Raw genomic sequence first — 25,042 nt, 5'->3', positions numbered from 1 at the left:
ACTTTCTGTAACCATCCAATCACTGAACGTCGCTTTCAATTCCTTATTTGCATATGCGGACCTGAGGGAAAACTATCTACAGTATCCCCCTGCTGGCCCAGGGTGAGAACTTTAGTACATAACAATTCCAGCGCAGAGGAGGCGTCTGCATGTGTGCGCGCATGCGTAGATGCTGTTTCCAGCACGGAGGAGGCGCCTGTAGCTTCCTATTGGTTGCAGGAGCTTCCTGCAGCTGATAAGAAGCCCCGCCAGCGCTGCAGAAGTGAGTCCCCGAGCACAGCGGCAGGGTTCGGGGGCCGGTTAAACGATCCCCATAGGCCGTATCCGACCCCCGGGCCTTAGGCTGCTGTCCTCTGGCTTAGACAAATGCATCTAGACAGGCAACTGGCACTCACCCTGCACAGAAATAAACTTTGCTCCATGCCCCTTTTATTTAATTGCTGCACTGCCTCATCTGCTCCTCCTTTGCATATGCCTTTTTCCTTGTGTCCCTTTCAGCTTTCCCTTCTGGTCTCTTTGTAGCTTCAGCAGAACACCAGTTGAGGAACAGGATTGCTTTGCCCCATCAAGATCTTAACACAGAGACTGCCACTATTAGGCAAAGGCAGTTGAGAAATGGGCAGTTTCCTTCTTGTTATCTTAGGATTCTCCAGATGAGAAAAAAGGGAGATGGAAATTCCTAACCTTATAAATGGGTATGGAGGCAACTCAAGTAGCCTTTAGAAATTTCTCAGAGGCCATTACCAGTGGGTACCCATTCTTCAATAAAATTTTATCAGTGCTTTTCTCTGGCGGGGTGCAGGAGGACGCGTACCCCTAAACATTTTGTGAATCTAAGGGAGAAGAAACTAAAAAAATTAGTTTCTTCTCTAGCACAGTGAATCGTCAGTTCTGTTGCTACCACCAATGGCGGCCTCATTTCCTATCACAGTGTTTCCTGAGTCTCAGACGAAAGCAAGCGTTTAATGTGTGAATTAGGAGTTGGAATCTAGCAGAGGAATCGGGAAGATGTTAGTGCACACAACCTCATGCCAATGTGGAAGTTAGTGTGAGCTGTTAGCTGTGCAATATGAGGTAAAACATGTACTTTTGTCCATTTACTGTATTTATTTTTCCCAATTTGAACTATAAAATGGTGGTTTTCTTGAGTCAAAATGAGAGTATCCCTAAACAATTTTTTAGAAAAAAGCACTGATGATGATGATTCAGCCCTTCATCTGAAGATCTCAGATTAGCCCACAAGATAAAAAATACAGGATAAAAGCATAAAATAAATAGTTAAAACAGAAACAAAACAATAACCTTCCCTCCCACAAACATATTTCAAAGGCTGTAGAATATTAATCAGCCCAAGGTCTGGTTGAAGAGGAACATTTTTGCCTGGAGCCTAAAGATGTATAATTAAGGCGCCAGACAAACCTCCCTGGGGAGAACATTCCACAAATGGGGAGCCACTGCAGAAAAGGCCCTATTCTCATGTTGCTGCCCTCTGGACCTCACATGAAGGAGGCACACAAAGAAGGGCCTCACATGATGATTACAGGGTCTGGGGTGGTTTTTATGGGGAGAGGCTGCCTGAAACCTGTTGCAAGTTCTGTGGGACTCTTGATCTAGGAGGGTCATGAACTCAATGTTTCTATGGATGGACAACTCAAGAAGCCATGGACAGACCTTTGCAAGAGCTGGAGGAGGAACAGCTCTGGAGACACCCAATTGTCTTACCTTGCATGATCTGATTGACTGCATCGGAGCGGCGATCCATCCCAAGCTTCTCCCACTGCCCTGTGGTGTCGAGGTAGTGGGTGGCAATAACCGATGGCGTCATGGTGATCATGTTCTGCTCCCCACAGCCAGCGGGCGTTACAATGAGGTGCTTCAGTTTGGTCCCATCAATTGAGTCTTCAACAATATGAGCCACAGGGTCTCCTGGCCACAAAAAGAATGATAGCAGACATGTGAGCCCAAGCATGAGTAGGGACTTGTTGTCGGAACCTGTGATCGACTGAGCGACTCCTCCGGAATCACCCTCCGACGTGATTAACGACCTGAGCCTTTGATGAGACTCCAAGCACGTTCCCCATTACGTAGAGTTTCAAAGCAGCAGAAGTGACGAGAAGTTTGAGCTACATTGCTAGGTTTTATTGCTAACTACGCAGACAGAAAAGAAAATACATCTTCTCTCTGTGAGAGCAGAGAGCAACTGGAAAAACAAAGGAACAGGAAACCAGTAACGTCACATCCGTCTACTGTCTCCCGTGAGACTTCCAACAGTATGGAATCTCTGGAATGTAAACAGAGTCTTGTGACTCCAAGAACTGCACAGTGGCAACAAACAGAAACTAACACTTGTGTGGGTTGCAATCTTAGCCTTGCTGGATTGTAAGTGTGGGAGATAAGCAAATCTAACCATGCATTTTCTTGCTAGTTAGCATGTGAATGGGTTATGACCACAGAGCTCCGTTGCTGATAGGCAGACTCAGACCATAGAAAGGCAAGTGGTAGAGAAGGCTCTGTGTGATATCATTTCCCCCTCCTCTCCTGGGAGGAAAGAAAAAACAATGAAGTATTTCCTTCTCCCCTCTCTCTATTCAATCAGCAACGGAGACGGATGTCTTCCCACTTGCTCCAGCATTAGGCCCATACCTGAAGCTGTTATTGCTGTAAACACAAGTATTTTACCTGCATTTATTTTTACTGTGGCTGTTTCTAAGGACGAATGCTGGACTGTGAGTAAACTGTAAGCTTTAAACTTACATTTCAGTCTGTAGCCTGTTTCTTTGACATTTGGGGCAACATAGTGGGTGATCAGCCCAGCGGCTAATTCCTATGCTTTCAATTAAACCACAGGAGATGGGATTTAAACTCTGCTCAGCCTCGTGCTCTTAAATACAAGTGGTAAGCTGATCCTTTCTGTCTGCTAACACACACACACACACACACACACACACGTCTGTAGAGGAATAAAATATAGTTAATTATATTCCCTCACCTACCTAATAAAACCCACCAGTAAGTACGGACAGCTCTTTTCAGACTTGCCTCCTTCTTCCAACTAGTTTTCTTTTGTGCCGGCCTTGTCCGCTTTGCATCAAGGGCTGGTATAATTAGCTTCCAAGCCTAATGCAAGGTTTATTCCCTTGAAAGCCTTAAAGCTTTTTTTCCACCTGCCACACTCCCTGAGATCAGCAGAGGAGGCTCTGCCTGCTATATGGTCTATCACTTCAGAAATTCTCAGAGGGCTTGCCCCAGGAGCATATTCCTGGGGCTGGTGGGTTGCTGCAGGGGGCAAGTCAGGGTGGGGTTTTGATTATTTTCAGTTCTGCAAGCCTAGACTTCTGCATGTCGAAGCACGCTAATGGTCAAAAAGTGTATTTCTGAGGTTTAAATGAAGGGAAACTACTGCATAGGGAAACCTAAGCAAGTTGTGCTTCCTCTTTCTGGTTATTTGGCTATAATCTTTGATAGAATACAGATAACTGAACACACTTTGTTGCATTACATTCTTCATTAAATTATCTTTCCATTGATATATAATTTTAGGGTATTCCTCCAAAAGAAAGTGGTGTTATGAGCCATCAAACCTCAGAAATACACTTTTTCCAAAAGGTTTCCACAATTTTGGCCACTACTGTAACTAGTGCTTACCTTGAACAGTAATTTTGGTCTCAGGGTCTGTACCAGGAATGATATCGTCTAAACTCCTAGCTTTGACCTGATGTTCCTGTACTCCATCTGAAAAAAGGGAGGAAAAAGGAAAATTACAAGGAGGCAGAAACATGAGTTGCTTGTTGCTTCCATAATTAAACTGTTTTAGTTTTGCTTTTCCACATCCATTTCTAAAAGTGGCGTTAAACCAGAAGTTCTACGCAGGAACTTCATAGAAAACTAGGAGGGTGTTCACATATTATATTCTGTGTACCTACTATACGTGTACAACAAAGCCCTGTCAGGGCATTATCAAGCTAAGAGGGAACATGGATATAGAAGGGCAATGGATTTAGTCAAACTATCTGTCCATCCAGCCCAATGTTGCCACCTTCTCTGGCGCAAGTCTTCCCCTATCACCTGCTACCTGATCCTTTTAACTGGGAACTCCATGGACAGTTCCTGGGACGTTCTGCGTGCAAAATATGCCCTGGACGGTTAAATCCAGTCAAAGGCGACTGTGGGGTTGCGGCGCTCATCATACTTTCAAGTCGAGGGAGCCGGCGTTTGTCCACAGACAGCTTTCCGGGTCATGTGGCCAGCAGGACTAAACCGCTTCTGGCGCAATGGGACACCATGACGGAAGTCACAGCACACGGAAACACCATTTACCTTCCTGCCAGAGTGGTGCCTATTTATCTACTTGCACTGGGATGCTTTCGAACTGCTAGTTTGGCAGGATCTGGGACAGAGCAATGAGACCCCTCGTTATGGGGATTCGAACCGCCCAAGAGGCTCCGTGGTTTAGACCACAGTGCCACCCACATCTGCTCTACCATGTTTGTACCACCACTTCACAGCTGGTGCTACAAACACACTTGCCACCAAACTGAATGCTGGATCAGTAAGTGAGTCAGTCCTCCGAGGTCTTGCCAGGAGCGCTGCCTGATGTACAGACACAGCACATAAGTGTGATTTTGCATAAGCGCTCATCTTACTTTTTGCGTTTTTAACCTTCTTTAGGGATTGGCAGGAGGTGGGATAGTGTATGTACTATTACCTTCCATCACAGTGGTACCTATTAATCTGCCGGCGAGCTCCTCCCCTTACATAGAGATGCCTTCCTCTGGGCTCAGAACAATCTCCACAAGAGAAATGAACTCCCGTCTGAAATCTTCTAGACAAAATGATACCCGTTTTCCCTTGTAAGCAAATGAAAGAGCTGGGCAACAGAGAGGTGGTTTTCCAAGGGTGAAGAAAGAGAAGGAAAAGGGAAGCTGAAGAATGAGTGTTACCACTGTTCCCTTGCGTAGCAGGATCCAGCTCAATGACAGTCACAAGTTTTCTCTGTATCCCTTCAGGCTGGGACAAGAAGAAAGAACAGAACGAGTCTCACTGCAAATATTACTTAACAGAGCAGCAAAGAGCAATTCAAAAAGGCAGCAGGACAGGGCAAACATATGCATCAGATCCATAGCTGTCAATTTTCAGATTTGAAAATAAGGGGTCAGCAGCCTCGCCTGTCCCGGAGACAGTCTACGGGATATCTAACAATTCGGGATAGCAGCGGGAAGCAGCGGGAAACAGTGCTGGAATAAGGGAATTTCCCGCAAAAAAAAGGGAAGGTTGACAGCTATGATCGGATCTAGCTTCTGTTGCAATATGACTCAGCTACATGTTTGTGCCTGAATATAACACAGGAATAGGTTCAGGTCATCCCCATAAATCCCCAGTAGCTAAGGCACTGTAGCAATCCTGGGTTGGGGTCAATAGTCCCTCATCCATAGGCAGCACCAACCTGTCCTTAATGGTGCTTTGCCACCACAGCTGGATAGTCACGGATTCCATTCCGTCAACTCTTAGGTCAGCCCTGATGCCCTAGGAAACCCACCTGTGTCCTAGCAAGCTGACAGCAGTGGCAGAGGAAGGGGGCAGGGGGGCAGTCCACCCTGGGTGCCATCTCTGAGGGGGGCGACAAGAAGGCACCCTGTGGGGGGGCTCTCCCCCCTGCTCCCGGGCATGGCGGTGTGAGCCGCCGCCATCGCTCTGCCGCAGTCGCATGTGAAGGATCCTCCGCTCGCAGCTGCACCCTCCGCTGCCGTTCCCATGGCACTCAAGCGGCACCGTCGGCAAACTGCCTGGCGGTGCATGCACAACAGTGCTACGTATGGCACATGCATGCACCCTACTTACGGCGCACATGCATGCATCACTGGGTGGTTTGCCCCGCCCCCAATACCCAGCACTGGGTGCCTGTTCTCCTTGCTTTGCCCCTGGCTGACAGAGCCCATCAGGAGAAGGGAGAGAGCTCTTTTCAGACCCTGTGGTACTTGTGAAAAGCATGCTCCTCTACGGGAGTAATCTAAATTTAGGAAATACAAATGGCACACCCTGCAATACACTCTTTCTATCTCTCTCTCCAAGATTGCTCCTGTTTATTTACAACTCATTTTCTATACCTCATCCTCGGCCCAGTATAGCTGAAGGAGCGTCTCCACCACCATTGTTCTGCCCGGACACTGAGGTCCAGCGCCGAGGGCCTTCTGGCGGTTCCCTCATTGCGAGAAGCAAAGCTACAGGGAACCAGGCAGAGGGCCTTCTCGGTAGTGGCGCCCGCTCTGTGGAACACCCTCCCACCAGATGTCAAAGAGATAAACAACTACCTGACATTTGGAAGACATCTGAAGACAGTCCTGTTCAGGGAAGTTTTTAATGTGTGACATTTTAATGTATTTTTAATCTTTGTAGGAAGCTACCCAGAGTGGCGGGGTACAAATAAATTTATTATTATTATTATTATTATTATTATTATTATTATTATTATTATTATTACACCACCCCTTCCCAAAGGCTAAGAGTGAGTAAAAACCTCCTCAGTCTCCAAACTAAATGCCCAGTTAAACTGAAACTCTTCCATGCCTACTCTACCCCTAGCTGCAATCGGGCATGAGAGAAATAGAAGCCATGGAATGTGGGAACATGGTGCCTAGCTTAGAAGGAATCTCTCTCATTTCCTCACTCCTTCTCTCAAGGAGGAGTGACTCCAGGTGCCCTCAGTTCTAGAGAGCAAACCCCCTTGAGTGTAACTTGAAGCCATTGGTTCAGGTCCTACCCTCCAGCGCAGGAGAAAACAAGCTTCTTCCCTCTTCCACGTGACAGCCCTTGAGATATTTGAAGTTGGCTATCATATCTCCTCTCGGTTTCCTCTTTTCCAGGCTAAACAGAACCAACTCCCAGAACCATTCCACATAAATAAGGCTTGCTTTCCAGACCCTTGATCATCTTAGGTGCCTCCTAGTTGGAAGCTAGGCCCTTCCTCTGCAACAACTTGTCACGTACCACAACCTTCAGCTTCTTCTTCACGCCGTCCGCAGCGCCTCCCAAGGCAGCAGCTTTTACCTCAATGTCATGTTGTCCCAGCTTTAGTGGAATGACCACAAATGGCACCGCCCTGGAGGACTGGCCTTTAATAGTGAGCATCTGTTGGTATTTTTCCTTGGCAGTGGAGGCGCTGCAGAAGGCTGGGTTGTGTATCAGCTCCACCCGCACCTGAGGAGAAAAGAGAGAATGAAGTGATCCGTTATAATGAGGGGGTGGGGATCATTCAGCCTGTGATTGGGTGGGGGGAAAGTATGTGTGCTTTAATGACAGGAAAGGTCCTTGCAAACAGCCTCTGCTACCCTTCAAACCAGGGGTCAGCAAACTTTTTCAGCAGGGGGCCAGTCCACTGCCCCTCAGACCTTGTGGGGGGCCAGACTATATTTTGGGGGGGGAATGAACAAATTCCTGTGCCCCACAAATAACCCAGAGATGAATTTTAAATAAAAACACGCATTCTACTCATGTGAAAACCAGGCAGGCCCCACAAATAACCCAGATATGCATTTTAAATAAAAGGACACATTCTACTCATGTAAAAACACGCTTATTCCCGGACCGTCCGGGGGCCAGATTTAGAAGGTGATTGGGCCGGATCCAGCCCCTGGGCCTTAGTTTGCCTACCCATTCTTCAAAGGCTACATCTATGCCAGTAGAGAAGAACGGGTAATTTACCAGCACACAGCCATCTCCAAAATCTTGATTGGGCTGCTTCCTCTCGTATACAGAAAGCAGCTGGAACAGGGCATTTGACAAACTCCTCTCCAGCAGCAGAGGTCCCTCGCTTTGGCTAGCTGTTTGAGCTCAAGTTTAAGCACAATCCAGATAAGTCTCTTCAGAGAAGATTCTCCCTCTGAATGGCTGGTGTACGTGTAACTCTGCTGTGGAAGCTGGAATAATTTTATTTTTTTATCCCCTGTCTCGGATACATGCTTTTCTGTTCCAGGCCCATTGCAGAGGAGTGTTCAAGCTCCGCTTTCCCCAAGACTTGCCCTCCTGCTATTTTGTTTGCCAACTCCCTGATCAAAGGACCATCCAGTGGGAACGTCTCCTTCATGAAGCAGGGTCATGCTTTAGCTTCCAACTAGGAGGCACCCAAAGGCTCCAGCTGCCAGATCCTTCACACCAGGAGTGAGTGAGGGACCTTTCCCCTGTGGGAGATGGAGCGAGGATTAAACCTGTAGATTTAGATCTAAACATCCTATCCCAAGTGTGGGGGAGAAATACAAAAGTAATCTGGTTGTAAAGCCTTCATAGCAGAGTAAAACACTTATAAGTTATTAAAGCTTTGGTAAGAGGCAATTGGGGACACGGGTGGTTATGTGGTCTAAACCACAGAGCCTAAGGCTTGCCGATCAGAAGGTCGGTGGTTTGAATCCCAGCGATGGGATGAGCTTTCATTGCTCGGTCCCAGCTCCTGCCAACTAGCACTTCGAAAGCACATCAAAGTGCAAGTAGATAAATAGGTACCACTCTGGCAGGAAGGTAAACAGTGTTTCCGTGCACTGCTTTGGTTCGCCAGAAGCGGCTTAGTCATGCTGGCCACATGACCCAGAAAAACTGTCTGCGGACAAATGTCGGCTCCCTCGGCCAGTAAAGCGAGATGAGCGCCACAACCCCAGAGTCGTTCGCGACAACTTAACTGTCAAGGGTCAGTTAATAGGCAATTACACCTTTTTATCCCTTCTGTTTGCAGTCTATTGACATCCCCTTCTTCACCTCCATTGCATTGCATTGCACACATTTTTTTGGCAATGTCAAAGGAAAGCAGGGATCACTTACATTTCAATGCAGGCAGCACATACAGTAAAGTAATGTGCCAAAAAAAAAATACTTGTTATAGTAAAATAAAAGCTGGTAGTCTTAGCTCCTGAAAGCAGGAGCTTTAGCCATGGACGTCTGGTCAGCTTGGAAGCATGGTGGAAAGAGCGTCTCATAAAAGGCAGAAGGAAATACAAAGGATTGTCTCCTTTGCTGCAGAATTCCTGACCAGAGGAAGCAAAGGAAGTGACCACACACAGGAGGAAGCTCAAGAACTCTCTGTGTGCTTGTCCTTTGCATGACTAGCAAAACATGCATTTGTGATTTTGGCTGCGTACCCCACATCTCCTGCTGATGGCTCTTTGGTAGCTGCATGTCAAGGATGTGCAAGGCCAAAGCCAACAATAAGCTCTGCCAAAGCAAAGTGGGGGGGTGCCCCTTTTCTCTCTCTCTCCACTGTTCCCTTTTCTGCTTTCTCTTCTGTCATCCCGTTTTCTTTCTTTCTCTGCCAGCCACTTCCCCCCTCCTCATAACCCAAATGAAAGTAAGCTGACAGCTGTGTGAAATTAGATGGACACAAGTAACACCTGGGGACACGGGCTATCCACACTTTCTTTATATTTATAACATGTTTCCAGAACCCAAAGAGTGCTCAGTTCTTTTGCACAGATGTGTGTGCACTTCATTCAAGCAGCAACGCCTCATTGCAATGCAAATCCACGCTTGCAATGAGGCACTGCTGCTAAACCCACTGAAGGCCACAATCCCTGGCTCAGCAGGTTTAGGAGCAATGCCTCATTGCAACTGTGCGCCACAGTCTGGGTTGTAGGTGGCAGGAGTCCAGGCCTGACCCACCGGGACCAGGGTGTGGGTGGTAACAATGGTACAATACAATAATCTTTATTGTCATTCTCCCATACAGAACAACGAAATTGAAAATCTGCATCGGACATTCAGAAACCAACAAGCCTGCTATGCCAGCTATCCCAGCCTGGTTAGCCCCCTAAAATCTCTGATACCCCATAATTAAATACAATATACCCCGATAGAGACTACCTTACACTGCATTTAAAACCAAAATCACATTTGAATAGAAACTGTTTCCTTGGAACAAGGACAGGAGTGCTGGAGCAAGATCAGGAGCGAAAGCAGGAACTGGTAACAGCAGAGTATGAACCACATTGCTGTGGCAAAGAACCAGGGGGAAATGCTGTCCTTATATACTCCTTTTAGGCTTGCCTCCAGATGCTACACATCTCCTGATCTGGCCACACATGCCAGGCCGCACCCGACTCCCCCAAGACAAGCACAGCAAGGAGTCCTGCAACTTCCCACTGCGCTCAGGGCCTGGCCCCTGCAAATACTTACAGTACTCCTTACAGTGTGGATTTGCAATGCAATTTCCCTGCAGCTGGACTGAAGTGTGCACACATAACAAACAATGCCAGAGCGAGTTACAGTGTAAAAATAAACAGGCAACGCACAATTTGCGTAAAACCAATTAAGCATGAAATCATCAACATCAAATGCTTCTGCCAAAAGCTTGCACTTACTCTGAGATCCCGCCTCCTATAGTTGTAGAGAACAGCTCGGATCTCCACCTGTTCATTCCTCACTACTGAATAGGGTAGCCGTAGATCCATGAAGAAGTTCTTCCTGACAGTTATCTCGTAAGGGTCAGCCACACAGATCCCTGCAAGGCGGGCCAACAGGGAAGGAAGCAGGTTGGAAAATCAAAAGAACTTGAACATTGCCCATCCTAGATTTTTGTCAAGGCAGAGTGTGGCCTGGCATAATCTCCCCAGCTCCGGTCTCCCACCTGCTCTTCTTCACCTTTTGTGTCTGAAATGCTCACAGCCAGCACCTCCCAGGTGGTGATTGAATCCTTCAGGTAAACAGGTATTGTTTTGGATGAGATCCTAGGAACAACGAGAAAGGTTTTAAAAATAAATTACATATATTATCATATCAGTAGACATCAGAATGGAATGTAGACTTGTGCAAAATAAATCAGTTGCTGTGGAATAGAAAATATCCAATGAAAATGTGAATAGATATTGGAATGGATTGAGGCATGTTCCGTCATCTCTGTTCTTACATATATTGAGGTGATCAATCCATGTTTTATTTGTTCCAGCTGACCAGAGTTTGGAGGAGTTCCATCCAGGTTTTACCTAAAGCTCTAGGGACCAAGCAGGGGTGGAGGAAGAGGGGTGCAGTGGGTGCGGTCCGCCCCAGGTGTCACCACTGAGGGGGGTGACAAAATGCCAGGCAGAACTCACCGTCGTGCCTTCAGCGTGCCCAAGAATTGCGGTGGCTTGGGCGTGCGCAGGCTCCGTGCTGTCCAAACGGCCCGCCCGCTGCCTCCCCCCAGCTGTAGGGTGGCTGAGTAAGAGGAGGCAGGCACCCTGGAGGCCCCACGGTGCGCCCCACCCCATAGGCGGCTCGCCCTGCTCCTGGGTGTGCCACCCCACGCGCCCGAACGGCTTCCTCCGCCGCTGGGACCAAGCTCTGAGACAGCTAAGACCATACCAGTACAATTCTGGTGGGCTTTCCTCATGCCTCATGTGTGTTTGCTCTGAACCAAGTGTTTTAGCCACCATCCTTCATATAAAAACTACATCTTACACCCTGCTCTTCCTCTTTGACAAATTGTGTGATGGATAGATATCGGCTCCATACAAGCTTAGCATTCAAAGTAGGGCTCGCTCACATGGTGCCATGCAGATGTTTTGGAGTACAACTCCCTTCATTCCTGACTATTGGCAGCGCTGGCTGGGGCTTATGGGAGTTGGAGTCCTGCAACATCTAGAGGTAACCGCATTGGTTACCCCTACTCTAAAGAATCCTGGGAACTGTAGTTTTGGTGACGGTGTCGAAGAGTCTCTTGTCGAGATACCTAGCCTTTGGGAAGAAGGAATTATTGTCAAGCTAGCTATATAGTATAATCCTCTCTCTTGCACTGTGTGTGTGTGTGTGTGTACTTGAGTTAAATGGTTCTTGCTACAAGTAAATGGATATACAAGGTGTGGCTAGATAGTTCAGTGAATGGTCACAGAAATCGGACAGTGATAAATATTCAAACATACGATTGGCATCAGAAACCCACGAAATGCTCACAATTGTGTGTGGAGATGAAGCTGTAACTCAAAAGACAGTGTATGAGTGGTTTGAGAGATTCCATGAAGGGCAACAAACCATCGAAGATGACCCTAGGTCTGGCAGACCATCAATGAGCAGAACGGTGGCAAAGGTCGACAGAGTTTGTGAGTTATTGATGCGGGATTGGCATTTGTCCATCCAAATGATGGCGGAAGAATTGCATATTCCATGTAAAATCATTACTGAGGTTACTGAGTTGTCCCACCCTCCATATTCTCCGATCTGGCCCCACCGGATTTCTTTCTTTTTTTGCAAAACTGAAATCTGCACTGAAAGGACACAGATTTTCCAACATTTCACATGTCCAAGCTGCTATGACGAGGGAACTGAAAGCAGTATGAAAAGAGGACTTCTCCAGAAGTTTCCAACAGTTATACGAACGTTGTCAATGGTGCATTGTATCTGAGGGGGCCTACTTTGAAGGCCTGTAAGGTATGTACGTATGTTCAAATTTTTCTCGCTGTCCGATTTCTGTGACCATCCACCGAACTTTCCAATCACACCTTGTAGGATTGCAGCCTAAGTCTGGAGAGCAGACGCTAGGCTCCAAATGAGAACATAGCCATAACATCTTTGTACCCTTGATCATTAGGAGGTGCAGTCAGCTGTTCTGTTCGCCATAACCAGCTCTCTGGAAACTGAGTTCTAGAAGTGATGTCTTCATCAGCTAAGAAATCATCCTCAAAGTCACCTGGGAAAACGGGAGACAAAGACTTAGCTGCAATGGCCTTTGTTACTGTGAAGTCCCTGCAATAAGTGACCAACAGACCCAAAACTTGACTTCTGGGTTCGTTCTCATTAAGAGCAGCAGCTTCAGGAAAAGAACACATCAGGCCACCATCTCAACATGCTTGGCAGGCTAATGCTTATGGCCTCAGCAGCATTCATATTGTTGAACACCACAGTCCTGCTGTGGAAGGGCAGCTACAAAGGCCCCACTATGGCCCCTGCCACTGATATAAGGAAAACCTCCTGGATCGGGCCCCACTAGTCCAGCATTTGGTTCTCACAGTGGCCAAGCAGAAGCCTGTGTGAAACCCGCTAGCAGGATTCAAGCACAAAATCCTCCAGTGGTTTTCAGCAACTGGTGTTCAGAAGCAGGGCCGGACTTAGGTTTGATGAGGCCCTAAGCTACTGAAGGCAATGGGGCCCTTTATATGTCCAGCTGTCCTTTGTCAACAACAAATTGCCACTGTTTTTTGTGTTGAATATATGCTATATGGTCATTTATGGACCTAATAGGTATCTAAAGCCATTTGCACATGTGCCATGCAACCAGTCCATGCAGAATGTAGGCAACCTATATATAGAAATGAGCAAACCAGTGATATTTTAGGGAGCAGGCTAGCAGGCGGGGCCCATGACTTTACATCATAGGAGCCTACACAACACAAAATACTGTTGCTGTTTGTAGGTTTTGTTTTATTTGTTTGTTATATTATATTTTGGAAATGTACATCCAGTTTATTTTTTCCTTTAATTTTTTGGGGGGCCCCCAAGAGAGTGGGGCCCTAAGTTATAGCTTATACGTATATCCGGCACTGTTCAGAATAATTGCTGCCACCATCTGTGGAAGCAGAGGTTAGCCTTTAGGGCTAGTAGCCATTGAAAGCCCTCTCCTCCATGAATTTGCCCTATCCTCTGTTAAAGCTATCTAGGTTGGTGGCCAGAACTCCATCCCTGCAGGAGCAAGTGCCAAAGTTTAACCATGTGTTGTGTGTAAAGAAGTACTTTATTTTATCTCTCCCGACACCTCCCGTATTCCATTGTTTGCACAGCGTTGGGGCTGCGCAACAGAGGCATCAGGCAGCACAGTGCTCAGGGCTGTGTGTTGGAGGTGAAAGTTTTAACTTAATCCCTGTGGCATTGGGTTGAGCGGGCGAACAAGAGAAGTGCTTCCCCCTGAGCAAAACTATAAGAGATTCTTGAGGCAACAGAATGGGCTAGGTCACTGCAGGAGGTTTTGTACACTCTTTAATACTACTTGGCTTGAGTTTTGTTTTTTAAGAACTCTTTGCACGTAGAAAATTTTGTACAGTCGTACCTTAGAAGTCGAACGGAATCCATTCCGGAAGTCCGTTCAACTTCCAAAATGTTTGGAAACCAAAGTGTGGCTTCTGATTGCCTGCAGGAAGCTCCTGCAGCCAATCAGAAGCCACGGAAGCAGTGCAGGATATTCGGCTTCCGAAAATCACTCGAAAACTGGAACAGTGACTTCCAGGTTTCAATCATTCGGGAGCCGATTTGTTCGGGAGCCAAGGCATTTGAGATCCAAGTTACGACTGTACTTGCAGGGAGTTATTGTAGCAGGAAGACATTCAAAAATGGCACACACACACCCTCTTGAGGTTAAAAATAGTAGTCTATTCTACCACCTCAGGAGTTCTACTAATTTTTCTGCATGTATAGACCAGGCTTAAATCAAGACTATATTAAACTCTAAGCCGTCACACACCTTGAATTCCTTCCCAGAACACCTATGTAGCACCTCCTTTCCATCAAACACTTAATGTCCACTGTTTTTATGAGGCTTTTGGTTTAATCTAAAGATACTCCTCTCCACCTGAAACAATGTCCAAAAGGGTGCAACTGCGTTTGTGCATGCCCTCGTGTCTTCTCTTCTCATATCCTTCTGCTTTCTCTTCACTCCTTTCACCCCTCTCTCATTCCCTTTCCTTCTGTCAAATCGGCAGTCTCCTCAGACCAGGGCCCAATCTTTACATAAGCAGAAAGTGTCAGATAGGGCAATGGGATCACATAAGTAACAAAGGGTTTTGCAGCCCTTCCATAGTGTTCTGAGAGACTTACTTACCATCTCCCCAATAGTGTGCCTCTGAATTATTATTATTATTATTATTATTATTATTATTATTATTATTAAAAATCTACTTGCTTCTTGCCAGTATCAGTTCTTCATCCTGCTCATTCTTATTCAATATGTCTCTGATGAAGCGGCAACATTCAAGGAAAACATTCTGGCACTCAGTCTGATCCACAATGTATTGTATACGCTTTTCACAGCTGTAGCCCATGGGGTTCTCATGCATGCCATCTTCACAACACTTCCTTAGTGTCCGATTCTGAAATTGGCCAGCTGAAATATGCAAACAACATGTGAAATATCAAAGAATGTTTCCCATACCACTGTTGTTTTCCTACTCCCAACAGGCATCAGAAGAAAGCTGTTATCTTATTCTATAGTAAGAATATAAGGATGTTGTCATGCTGTAGTTTGCATGGCTGCCAATAGGAGGCAGGCAGTCCAAGGAGGCATACAAGCAGGCCAAGTGAGAAGTCGGGTAAGCCAGGCAGTGAGAAACCCAAGAAGGTGTTATCATGCTCTCCTTGTCATCACTGCTGCCACTGGCAGAAGCAACGGAGGGGATTCTTTCTGTGTCTCCCCCCTCCAGTGGTGGCAGCGACTGGAGATCATGGGAATGAGGGGGTAAGGTAAACTGTGAGGAGATGGGGGTTGAGTGAGGTGTAAAGGAAGTGGGAGGGTTGGCAAGTGGGGGTGGGGGGTAGGTGGGGCTGGTAAGCAAGATAAGCAGATGTGTAGCTCCTAGTTTAAATAAATGCTATGAATGTTATTGTTTTGGATTCTCCTGATGATGGTGAGATGGTGGAGCATATAAGGCAGCGTTTCTCAGCCTTGGTGTAACGTTAACATATATGAGAGAGTGCTGGAGGGGAAATGGTTAAATAGGTTGCACAGACAGGACCCAGGGGGGTGGAGTCAGTGGGTCTATAAAACTGGTTCTGAGAGGAGTTCTGGGAGGAGTTCGTTGGGAGTTGTTGGTGGGCAGTTGGTTGGGTTTCATGGGTTGGCTGGTTGGGAAAGGCAGTTGGTAATAGAGAGACAGTTAGGGCGGTTGGTCCTTGAGTGTGGGGAGGTAGCAGAGATAGAGAGAGGAACATAAGACTAAGAAAGTAAAGAGGAACACCGTTTGGTATGCTGTAAAAGTTTTGTTTTATGTCTGAAATATAAAATACACTCTTCTTTATTAATTGAAAAGCTGACTGAGACTGAAGTGATTTTACCAGGGAGGACCTGGTTGGTGGCAGCGGATTAGTGGTGTACGGGTCAATAGTCCGTGAGACGACCGGGGGCTCCGTACGAACGCCACACTTGGGTCCCCATATGTTTATGGACTACAACTCCCATCATCCCTAGCTAGCACAACCAGCGGTCAGGGATTATGGAAGTTGTAGTCCAACAACATCTAAGGCCCAAAAGTTGAGAAAGGGTGGCATATGCCTGGAATGCCTGACAGAGTGAAACTGTTGGATGGGTATAAAACATTGCCAAGAGGGATTGCGTTTTAGGAAGCCTGAAGGCTAAATATTGATTTGTTAGCCATTGTAGAGTGAATTGATTCTGACCAAGTGGCTCAGCAGAATCAGGAAGCTGTTTTGACACCACTCCAACCCACCATCCCTTCTGAGGAAACAGGCACTGAATCGCTTTCTGAAACCTCTGAGGTCAGGTCAGTTAAAATCACATCTCCAAGTTACAATATTTCTGAAAAAAAATTTCCCCTCTTCTGGAACTCAGCAGGATCTAGGACTAGTGCATCACAATAAATGTGAATGCCTACCATCCCTCCAAAACAAAGACAATGAACGGAGCAATGTTAGTATAAGAAATCATTGTTAAATATGTTCTGGGTTCAGAAAGAGAGTCATTAATTTCGTTGGATTTATTTAACAAGTTGGCATTGATAATGTTCATTAATACTCGTGTGGAAATCAATGGGTTCATTTGGTAGCTGAATGAGAGATTTTGGAGAAGAACTGGAATTCATGTTCAATGATTGCAAAATTCTCCACCATTCTTGCAGATGAAGCCTTTGCCGTGCATCACATACCTTTACTTGCTTTAGATTCAATGAGCTGTACAGAGCGGCGTCGGCGTCTTGCAGGCTGAGGGCACTTTGGATCTGGAGTAGAAAAGGGAGGGACAGGAACTAATTGTTTGGAACTGAAATAAGATGTTAGTGCCACTGAATTCTAATTCTTTTGGAGACTGACTTTATGCGTGTTTACGTAAAAGTGGTTCCCACCGAGTCCCATTATGTAAGGCTTAACTACATGTTACACATGTGACAATGAACTCCTGATAGCTGCCATTTCTCATTAAGACATCTTACAGGGGGTGCAATGTGGAGTATTGCTGATTGTCCTGGTTGTTGAAGCTGTTTCTTAGAAATAGCAGTCTTCTGAGATTTGTCACGTGTATTTGCATATCACACAGTGGGGGGTAGTGGGACAGTTCAGTCCAAGAACCTGCACCCACCCCCTGCTTGGCATCCTGGGGCATAACCTGCAGACAATGCCATGCTAGCACTTGAGCCAGAAAAGAGTCTAGGCCAGTGTTTCTCAACCTGTGGGTCCCCAGATGTTGTTGGACTACAACTCCCATCATTCCTAGCCAGCATGACCAGTGGTTAGGGATGATGGGAGTTGTTGTGCTGGTCCAGGGGGAAGGTTACCATGGGGCGAGGTCCAGGACCTGAGTTGAGGATCGGCAGACAGTCCTCCTCGGGCGAAGCGGGGTCCACAGCGAGAAGCCGGACAAGGACAGGAACTCTGGGGGAACAGGACTGGATGCTGGCCGAAACAGCTCTTCAACGACGTTGCTCCCGCAACCTGGGACCGGGCTGACTGGCCTTTATCTTCTCTGAGGCCAGGGGCGGTCCCGGCCCCCAGGAGACCCGCCTCTCCTGGCCTTGAGGCGAGCACTCCTCCTGGGAGAAACCAGTTCCCTTCGCCTCTCTGCCCTGAGCCTCTGCAGTTCAGGAGAGGCTGAAGGGTTACTGGGCCCAGGGGAAGACTCACCTGTAGGCACTGAGTCCTCAACCACCTCTGGGGCCAGAAATGGATTCACCTGGTGCCTGCTCCTGAGGATCCGGCACAGGTGCAGGCTCCTCAGAATCAAGGCCCTGCCCCAGTTCAGCCGGCCCTGGAGGCGGGGACTCCTGTGCAGGCTGGGATTCCTCCAGTTCAGCCTCTGAATCGGTTTCCCAGGCCATCACAGTTGTAGTCCAACAACATCTGGGGACCCACAGGTTGAGAACCGCTGGTCTAGGCCCTGCTCTTAGGTGAAAGGTCTTTCTCACTCCTTTGCCATCTCACTGGCACCAACACCCTCCCCAATAATACCTGATCTCTGTTGCGTGGAAAGCTTATTGCTGGTCACCAGAGCAAGTCCAGCATCTTCAAACACACCCAGATTGTTCCTGCCACTGCCGGCTGTACATCCAATATCCCTCTTTTCCACTGAGTCCCATATCTGACATGGAGCAGGCACAGTATGAGAGGGGAAAATCAATCAATAAACGTTAAGGGGAAATGTAAGGTGAATGGTTAATGTACATCACAATCCACCATTGTGCACATTCATCCAGGCCTCATGGGGAACGTGCACATAATTCTTACATGAAGAAGTCATTGTGTACATTTCCCAATCAATCTCCAACAGCCCCTGCCCTGGTGAATGTGCCTCTACCAACTGAATTTTGTACATTCTTGTGTCATCATGCACTGTTCCCGGCCTTACCTTGCTTTGTGTAAGCTTGTACTTCTTGTTAAGCACATAGACTCCTTTGTCCACAGCCACAAGACCAACCCAAGCATTTGCATCTCCTTCGAGTTTGATAGCCACTTGATCTCCTGGCTCGTGAATCTGGTCATCTTCCCGATGTTCTCCTTTCACAACCAGCTGCTTGAACAAGGCAACAAAGAAGTTCAGTTCCGTGGCAGGGAAAGTGCCTGAATGACTGTCTTGGGAGGGAAGAAGAATCACTATTTTATATTAAGTCAGTCTTTTAAATATTTGTAAAGATACTTTGCCAATCTCCCCTACGTTTCCTTCTCCGAGAGCTGAACAAGGGGACAAGCAAAGGGTAGCTTCCTGATCAGACAGCCAATCAACACTGTGCAACCTGGTAAACAGTGACATTTGGAGCACATAAATCGGATATGCTTAAGATGAATATACTGTATATTATATCTTAATATATCTGAAAAGCAAGCCTGTCAGTTAGCCTGTTCATTTAGAGAAGGTTCAGTTCAGTTGTATATCTATGGATGTTTGCCTGTTAATAAAATACCTGTTCTAAATTACTTGATTGAATCTGGAACTTCATGTTGAAGACAGCATATGATGCCAGGAAATACATTCTGTGAAAGTACTATGGAATATTTGAGGGCTCTGAATTCTTTATTTCTCACACACATGGCAGCTGAGGAAAGGAAGCAGAGGCAGGGATGGAGACACACTGACAGGAAAAGGTTGGTTTTCAACAATGGCCAAGGTTGAGTAGAGATAGCAGCAGCGGTGTGGGATGACCCACTGAGGAGGAAAAGTGGCAGTTTAAAGGAAGGTTTTAGTATAGCAAGAAGAGAGCTGAGGAAAACTTTGTTATGTTAGCATTTTAGTGTTAGCTTCTGTTTTGTACCCATCTCTGCTATTTCTTCTTGTTGACATTTAAAAGAGTAGAAACAAACTCTCAGTTTGAATTTCTTGGTGTAGAAAGTATTGATCTGATGTGCAGGGATCTTTCCTATTCTAATAAATTCAAGAGAATTCTGGAAGCTTCTCTGTGTGAAAGAAGCAAGCAGAAGGTTACTGATATTTGGGTTATTCCTTCTGAGAAGGCTTAAACTGGTTCTGTTATCTCTTTTTGTCAAGGTCATGCTGACTATAATAGTGAGGCAAGAAGGAGCCTGGGTTTCATTCTCTCATTCCATCTCTTTTCCTTCTGGTGTGGTGTTCCGTATATAGTGTTAAAGTTTATAATTATAAGTAGTTGTAGGTTTAAGTTAAGTCTGCTGCAACTGGATTTCTTATGGACAGTGCCAATCCTGAATGTATTGGATTTGTGACCATTATGCTCATTCGCCTTCAGTAGCCGTATAGCTCTACTGGATGAAATACAATTGCCTCTGGTCTATTTTTTGAGAATCCTGCAATGTGTTTAAGTTTTTACTCTGCTAACTATATGTTGAAATCCACTCTGGATCAATATTGAGTAGAATTTCAATGACACAAACTTCCCTTCCCAATCGGTTTGGACCTCTTCCACTTCTTTCCATTTTCAGTGTCTTTCCTTTCCATCAGCCCTGCCATTGCCTGCCCAGGAGGTGGGGTTGCGGGCTTCACGCCCACCCCCCATGTGAGCGGGGGCTGGTTTCAGCCCCTGCGAGAGCAGGGGAATCCCAGCCGTGTCTGCCCCCCCAGCCAGCCAATCAGCTGGCTGGGGGGCTGTGTGCGTGACCTGCCCTAATTAGGGCCGACGCAGAGGGGGCTCACCCTCTTTTCGCCGGCTAGCCCCCACGTTTTCCCACCCTCCCTCCCTTTAGGTAGGCTTTAGGTAGGTCTCTGACTTTGCTATGGACTTCGGTCTGTCGCCGCAAGGGGCATGGTAGGAATTTTTCCCAATTGGCAATTTCAGCCATTTGGTTTTTCGCCTACCTCGTAGCAACTCGTCACAACTTTTCGGCATTGGCGGTAGGCATTGGTAAGAAGGGGTTAAGAGGATGTGGGGGGGAGGAACGCCATCACCTCCCCCCAGTGAGCAAAGGGTGGTCCGTTAAAGGACTCTGGGGGGCGTGGCCCTGTCCGAAGCCTATGGAGGTGTGGGCCAAAGGCACGCCCCAGAGCGGTGACCCGGGGGAGCTCCTAGTCGACATGCCTCGGCAGGAGACTCCCCCGATATAGTGTTAACCCTTCCCCGTGTCTCCAGCAAATGGGCTGGAGCCGGATAGTCGCTAGGACCAATGCCTAAGCCAATGCCTCTCATTCCTGAATTCAATAAAGTTGTGGCCTAATTCGCCCATTTAACCTTAAACTATGGTGTCTCGTGTCTTTATTTATCCTGGTGGGGGGCGGGAACTCGCCACGCAACTTGCTTTCTCTTCAGCTCCCCTACCTGACCTCGTCTTCATGAAAATCAAGGATTGTAATATGGCAGTAAAGGTAAAGGGACCCCTGACCATTAAGTCCAGTCACAGACGACTCTGGGGTTGAGGCGTTCATCTCGCTTTACTGGCTGAGGGAGCCGACGTACAGTCATGTGGCCAGCATGACTAAGCCACTTCTGGCGAACCAAAGCAGCGCACGGAAACACCGTTTACCTTCCCACCAGAGTGGTACCTATTTATCTACTTGCACTTTGACGTGCTTTCGAATTGCTAGGTTGGCAGGAGCTGGCACCGAGCAACGGGAGCTCACCCCGTCACGGGGATTCGAACCACCAGCCTTCTGATCAGCAAGCCCTAGGCTCTGTGGTTTAGACCACAGTACAAATCCTCCAATGAAGGGGGCTGTATGATGACAGGTGTTCTTTTTTTATGTATGTGTGAAGAAACACGTATTTGGTAGGATGGAAGAATTTGTCTATTTTTGTTTCTCCGAGTTTATCATTTTTCTAATATTAAATTTAATTTTCTGTAATTGTACCTTTTAAAATACCTCATGACAATTCATAATTCCTCCTAATATGTGCATATATACATGTGCACATTTTTATATGCAATTTTTCTTAAAATGCACATTTTTTGCAGGAATTTAACAAATTTAATATGCTGGTTTTTTATATATTATGTCCTTTCCCACAAATATCTGTATCATATGCACACATTCCTCTAATATAACACCTCTGTGGATGCATTATTTGGTTGGAGAAGTGCCTGAGAACATTCAGAGAAATGCAAATTTCAAAGAATAGCTGTGTTTTGGTTCTCATATTGGTTTCAGATTGGACAGATTCAGTGGTTTTGCATTGAAATATGAGCTGAATTTCTTTTCCCCCTCCCATTTTGGTTATTATGGGTTAAAACATTTGCACGTACATTGTAAGGTTCTACTCATTTTCTAACCCAAAGTGAAACAAAACTGTGAGAGGACTCTCATTCCAAATGCTCTTAAAAACAGTGAGTGATGGAGTGGGGTTGGAGGGAAGTGAATTTATTGCACTTCTGCAATAGCTTGCACTGTTACAGGAAATCCATGAGAAGATTGACCTACCGTTCCCATGCAGGTGTCCTTCACATCCATCCAGACAGAGTCAGCCACAATCTCACTGTTCCCCACTTGGTAGTAAGCCACAATCCGGAAGGAAGGAATGAGCTCTGGGGTGATGGGCAAGGAAAAGGTCACCAAATTCTGTCCTGCTTCTCTGCGCTGCCTCCCAACCTTGAACATTTTCCCCTTCGTCAAGATCTGGTGGTGAACAAGACATCCTGTTTTACGTGAAGCAGGTTAGCAAGCATAGATTGGTTTGAACAAAACTCCATGCAATTGGGCTAACTCACGTAACAAGTGTAATGCAAATGTTTTTCACCTCATGGAGCACAGCGACATAGAAAAGTTTATTTTGGGGGATACCTTTCTTCTTCTTTTTACATTTTTTATTGGTTTTCGCAATTTACATTTATATTCAAATAATAGTCATAATCATACATATAGGATTCCATGAATCCTTGGACTTTCCTCTGCCCCTCTATGAGTTCCACCCACATTCTTTCTTTCTTTTTAACTGCAACATTTAAAATTCTCCATTTTCTTAAAAATCCCTGTTTTCCCATAGTTCTTGTTACATTACAAGTAGTGTTACGGTCCTGCCAAAGTTTTTAGTTGTTTACAGTGTTCTCTGAGGTAAATTATAAATTTGTCCCATTCTTTAGTAAAATTTCTATCTTCTTGATTTCTGATCTTCCCAGTCTTTTTCGCCATTTTGGCCTAATCCACCATCTTTATCAGCCATTCTTCTCAGGTCGGGACTTTGTCTCCCTTCCATCTCTGGGGAATGCCTTTATAAGTGCCATCGTAATGTGAAGCTTAACCCAAAGCAACCAAAGAAGGCAAGTGCTGTAGGAAAGACCGCTGAAACCTGTTTTTCCATGAGGACTAGAAACCTCTCTCACCACCTTCAGTATTAACAGGCGTATAGAGACTTGGCTCTCAGGCTTCCATTCTGCCCAGTACTTACCATATAGGTGAAATATTGGATCTGATCCAGCACTTCTTGGTTGTTGCTCTTCAGATTGAAATTGATAGGCAAGTTGTCTCCAGCCTTCAGCTCCGTAGCTGCGACTGCCAAATGGAGATAATTTCCAGATCCTCCTTGGGTCTGGTACGCTGTAGCTATCATGGTCTTGGTTGCCTGGCGTTCATTTAAAAGTTGGGGATCTTTGGTTTTTACCTACAGAAAGTGGAAAGTGGAAAAAGTTATCTAGGGGCTTATCCACACTTTTGCCCTGTGCTTTCTACGTACAGGTCCACACTTTCCCGGTCTGTTTCCCAGCACTTTTTATTTTAATAATTTTTATTAAATTTTCAATTTTACAATTTCAAATAAACATTTTACAAACTTTAAAATATCCAATGGTTCCCTTCTTCTCTTCCCATGTTTCATTTTACATATCATACATCCCTGCATATTTTACTACAGTGGTATCTCGGGTTAAGAACTTAATTCATTCTGGAGGTCCGTTCTTAAACTGAAACTGTTCTTAACCTGAGGTACCACTTTAGCTAATGGGGCCTCATCCTGAAGCAAAGTTCTTAACCCGAGGTACTATTTCTGGGTTAGTGGAGTCTGTAACCTGAAGCGTCTAACCTGAAGCGTCTGTAACCCGAGGTACCGCTGTATAGCCATTCAAATCAGTTTTCCACTTTTACATCCATCAAAAATTATTTACTCTGTTGAATTCATCTTAATGCTGCCAGCGTTTTCAGCTGTATAGTTATTTTCCATATATTGAATAAATGTTTTTCAGTCTCCTTTAAACGTATGTTCTCCTTGCTCTCTTATTCTATATGTTAAATCTCTAAATTGTGCATATTCTGTCAACTTAAGTTGTCAATCCTCTTTGGTTGGGACCTTGCTCACTTCCCATTTTTGGGCTAACAAAACACTCTATGCACTGAGCTATGGACCCTTCCTTAAAAATTCCTAAGTACCCCCATGAACAGTTGCTTTGATTCTGTGTGCAGAAGATACACACAGGAACTGCCAATAGCACAATTCATGCATTTGAAGGGAACTTGGCATGGCCTCAGGGCGACTCACTGTGATTCTGAGCTCTTGGCTGTTTGCTGGCGTGTTCAGGATCAGCTTGGCCGTCCCATCATTCTGGGTGGTTCCATCAGCTGCAATTGGCTCTGTCACCACAGGTACACGGGAAGCTGGGGAGCCATCAGGATTGGTGACAAACACCTAAGCAATTGAGAAGGAAGAGGTGAATGAGCGTGAGATGCAGCCATCTCTGCAGAGCCAACACCACTTTTCCCAAGACATCCATGGATTTAAGAGATTTCCCACGGCTCCTTATGTTCACTTCTGTGGATTTCCAAGAGCTTGGGACTGGGCCATGAAAGGAAGGGAGACTCAGGTGAACATTACCATCAGTTCAAAGGGCATCCCTGGCTTGAAGTACTTGGGGGTTTTCGTGAAGTGGATCTGATAGGGCGATGTCACAAGGCTGATGCCAGATCGCTCAGTCACCACCATGTCGCTGCCTGCAGGAAGGAGAAGAGGGGACTCAGAGAAGAAATGAAGCCAAGCTGCTTGACAGGGAGAGAGAAATCTTCCAATTTTCAGAGCCTTTCAGCAGGCATTTAAAGGAGGTTTTCTGTTTTTACGATGAATTTTAATTAGTTTTATCCACTGTATGCTTTTTTGTCGTTTTTATGTACAGTACACCACTTGAAAATTTCAGTAACTAAATAGTTAAAATCATTAAAAATAATAAGATACCTTGGAGAAGCCAATGTAGGTCTACTCAGAAGTAAATTCCACTGAGTTCAATGGGACCTACTTTCAGAAAAGCGTGACTAGGGATTGCAGCCTTGTAAAGGGATAAATGAAGGCAGGAATTGGTGTCTAAATGATACAGCAAGGCTCTTTAAAATGCCAACCCTAATGGCAAGGTAGAGAGCATCATTTGACCTTCTTCATCGCAGGCAGCAAAATACAGGTCTAATATATTTTTCTTTCCAGGAGTTGGGTGAAGATTATTTCTTTGCAAGATTAAATATTTTGGCTTCATAATCTTACATAATAAAATGTCTGGCTGTAAAAATCCAAAT

The 25,042-nt window shown here is 45.9% G+C and overlaps 1 protein-coding gene and 1 long non-coding RNA gene across 2 annotated transcripts in view; one reads left to right on the top strand and one right to left on the bottom strand.

Annotated features, from left to right (window-relative positions):
- C3 (complement C3) overlaps nt 1–25,042 on the bottom strand; it is a 132,922-nt gene that overhangs the window by 98,320 nt on the left and 9,560 nt on the right. Inside the window, exons 10-24 of the mRNA XM_053371504.1 lie at nt 24,357–24,472; nt 24,024–24,170; nt 22,941–23,153; nt 21,977–22,171; nt 18,506–18,667; nt 18,109–18,238; nt 16,815–16,886; nt 14,840–15,040; nt 12,526–12,637; nt 10,618–10,703; nt 10,338–10,477; nt 6,985–7,194; nt 4,941–5,007; nt 3,646–3,732; nt 1,723–1,926 (exon numbers count right to left, since the gene is read on the bottom strand). Coding sequence (XP_053227479.1) covers nt 1,723–1,926; nt 3,646–3,732; nt 4,941–5,007; nt 6,985–7,194; nt 10,338–10,477; nt 10,618–10,703; nt 12,526–12,637; nt 14,840–15,040; nt 16,815–16,886; nt 18,109–18,238; nt 18,506–18,667; nt 21,977–22,171; nt 22,941–23,153; nt 24,024–24,170; nt 24,357–24,472 — 2,142 coding nt within the window. The remainder of the gene's footprint in view (nt 1–1,722; nt 1,927–3,645; nt 3,733–4,940; nt 5,008–6,984; nt 7,195–10,337; nt 10,478–10,617; nt 10,704–12,525; nt 12,638–14,839; nt 15,041–16,814; nt 16,887–18,108; nt 18,239–18,505; nt 18,668–21,976; nt 22,172–22,940; nt 23,154–24,023; nt 24,171–24,356; nt 24,473–25,042) is intronic.
- LOC128405176 (uncharacterized) lies at nt 15,653–19,071 on the top strand. Its single transcript, XR_008328240.1, has 2 exons — nt 15,653–15,896; nt 18,562–19,071. It is a non-coding gene; the product is annotated as an uncharacterized LOC128405176 (long non-coding RNA).

This window comes from Podarcis raffonei, chromosome 17 (genome assembly GCF_027172205.1).
Source record: "Podarcis raffonei isolate rPodRaf1 chromosome 17, rPodRaf1.pri, whole genome shotgun sequence".
NCBI classification, from domain to species: Eukaryota; Metazoa; Chordata; class Lepidosauria; order Squamata; family Lacertidae; genus Podarcis; species Podarcis raffonei.
The sequence above is the reverse complement of the archived record's forward strand: the minus strand, read 5'-3'. Positions and strand labels throughout refer to the sequence as shown.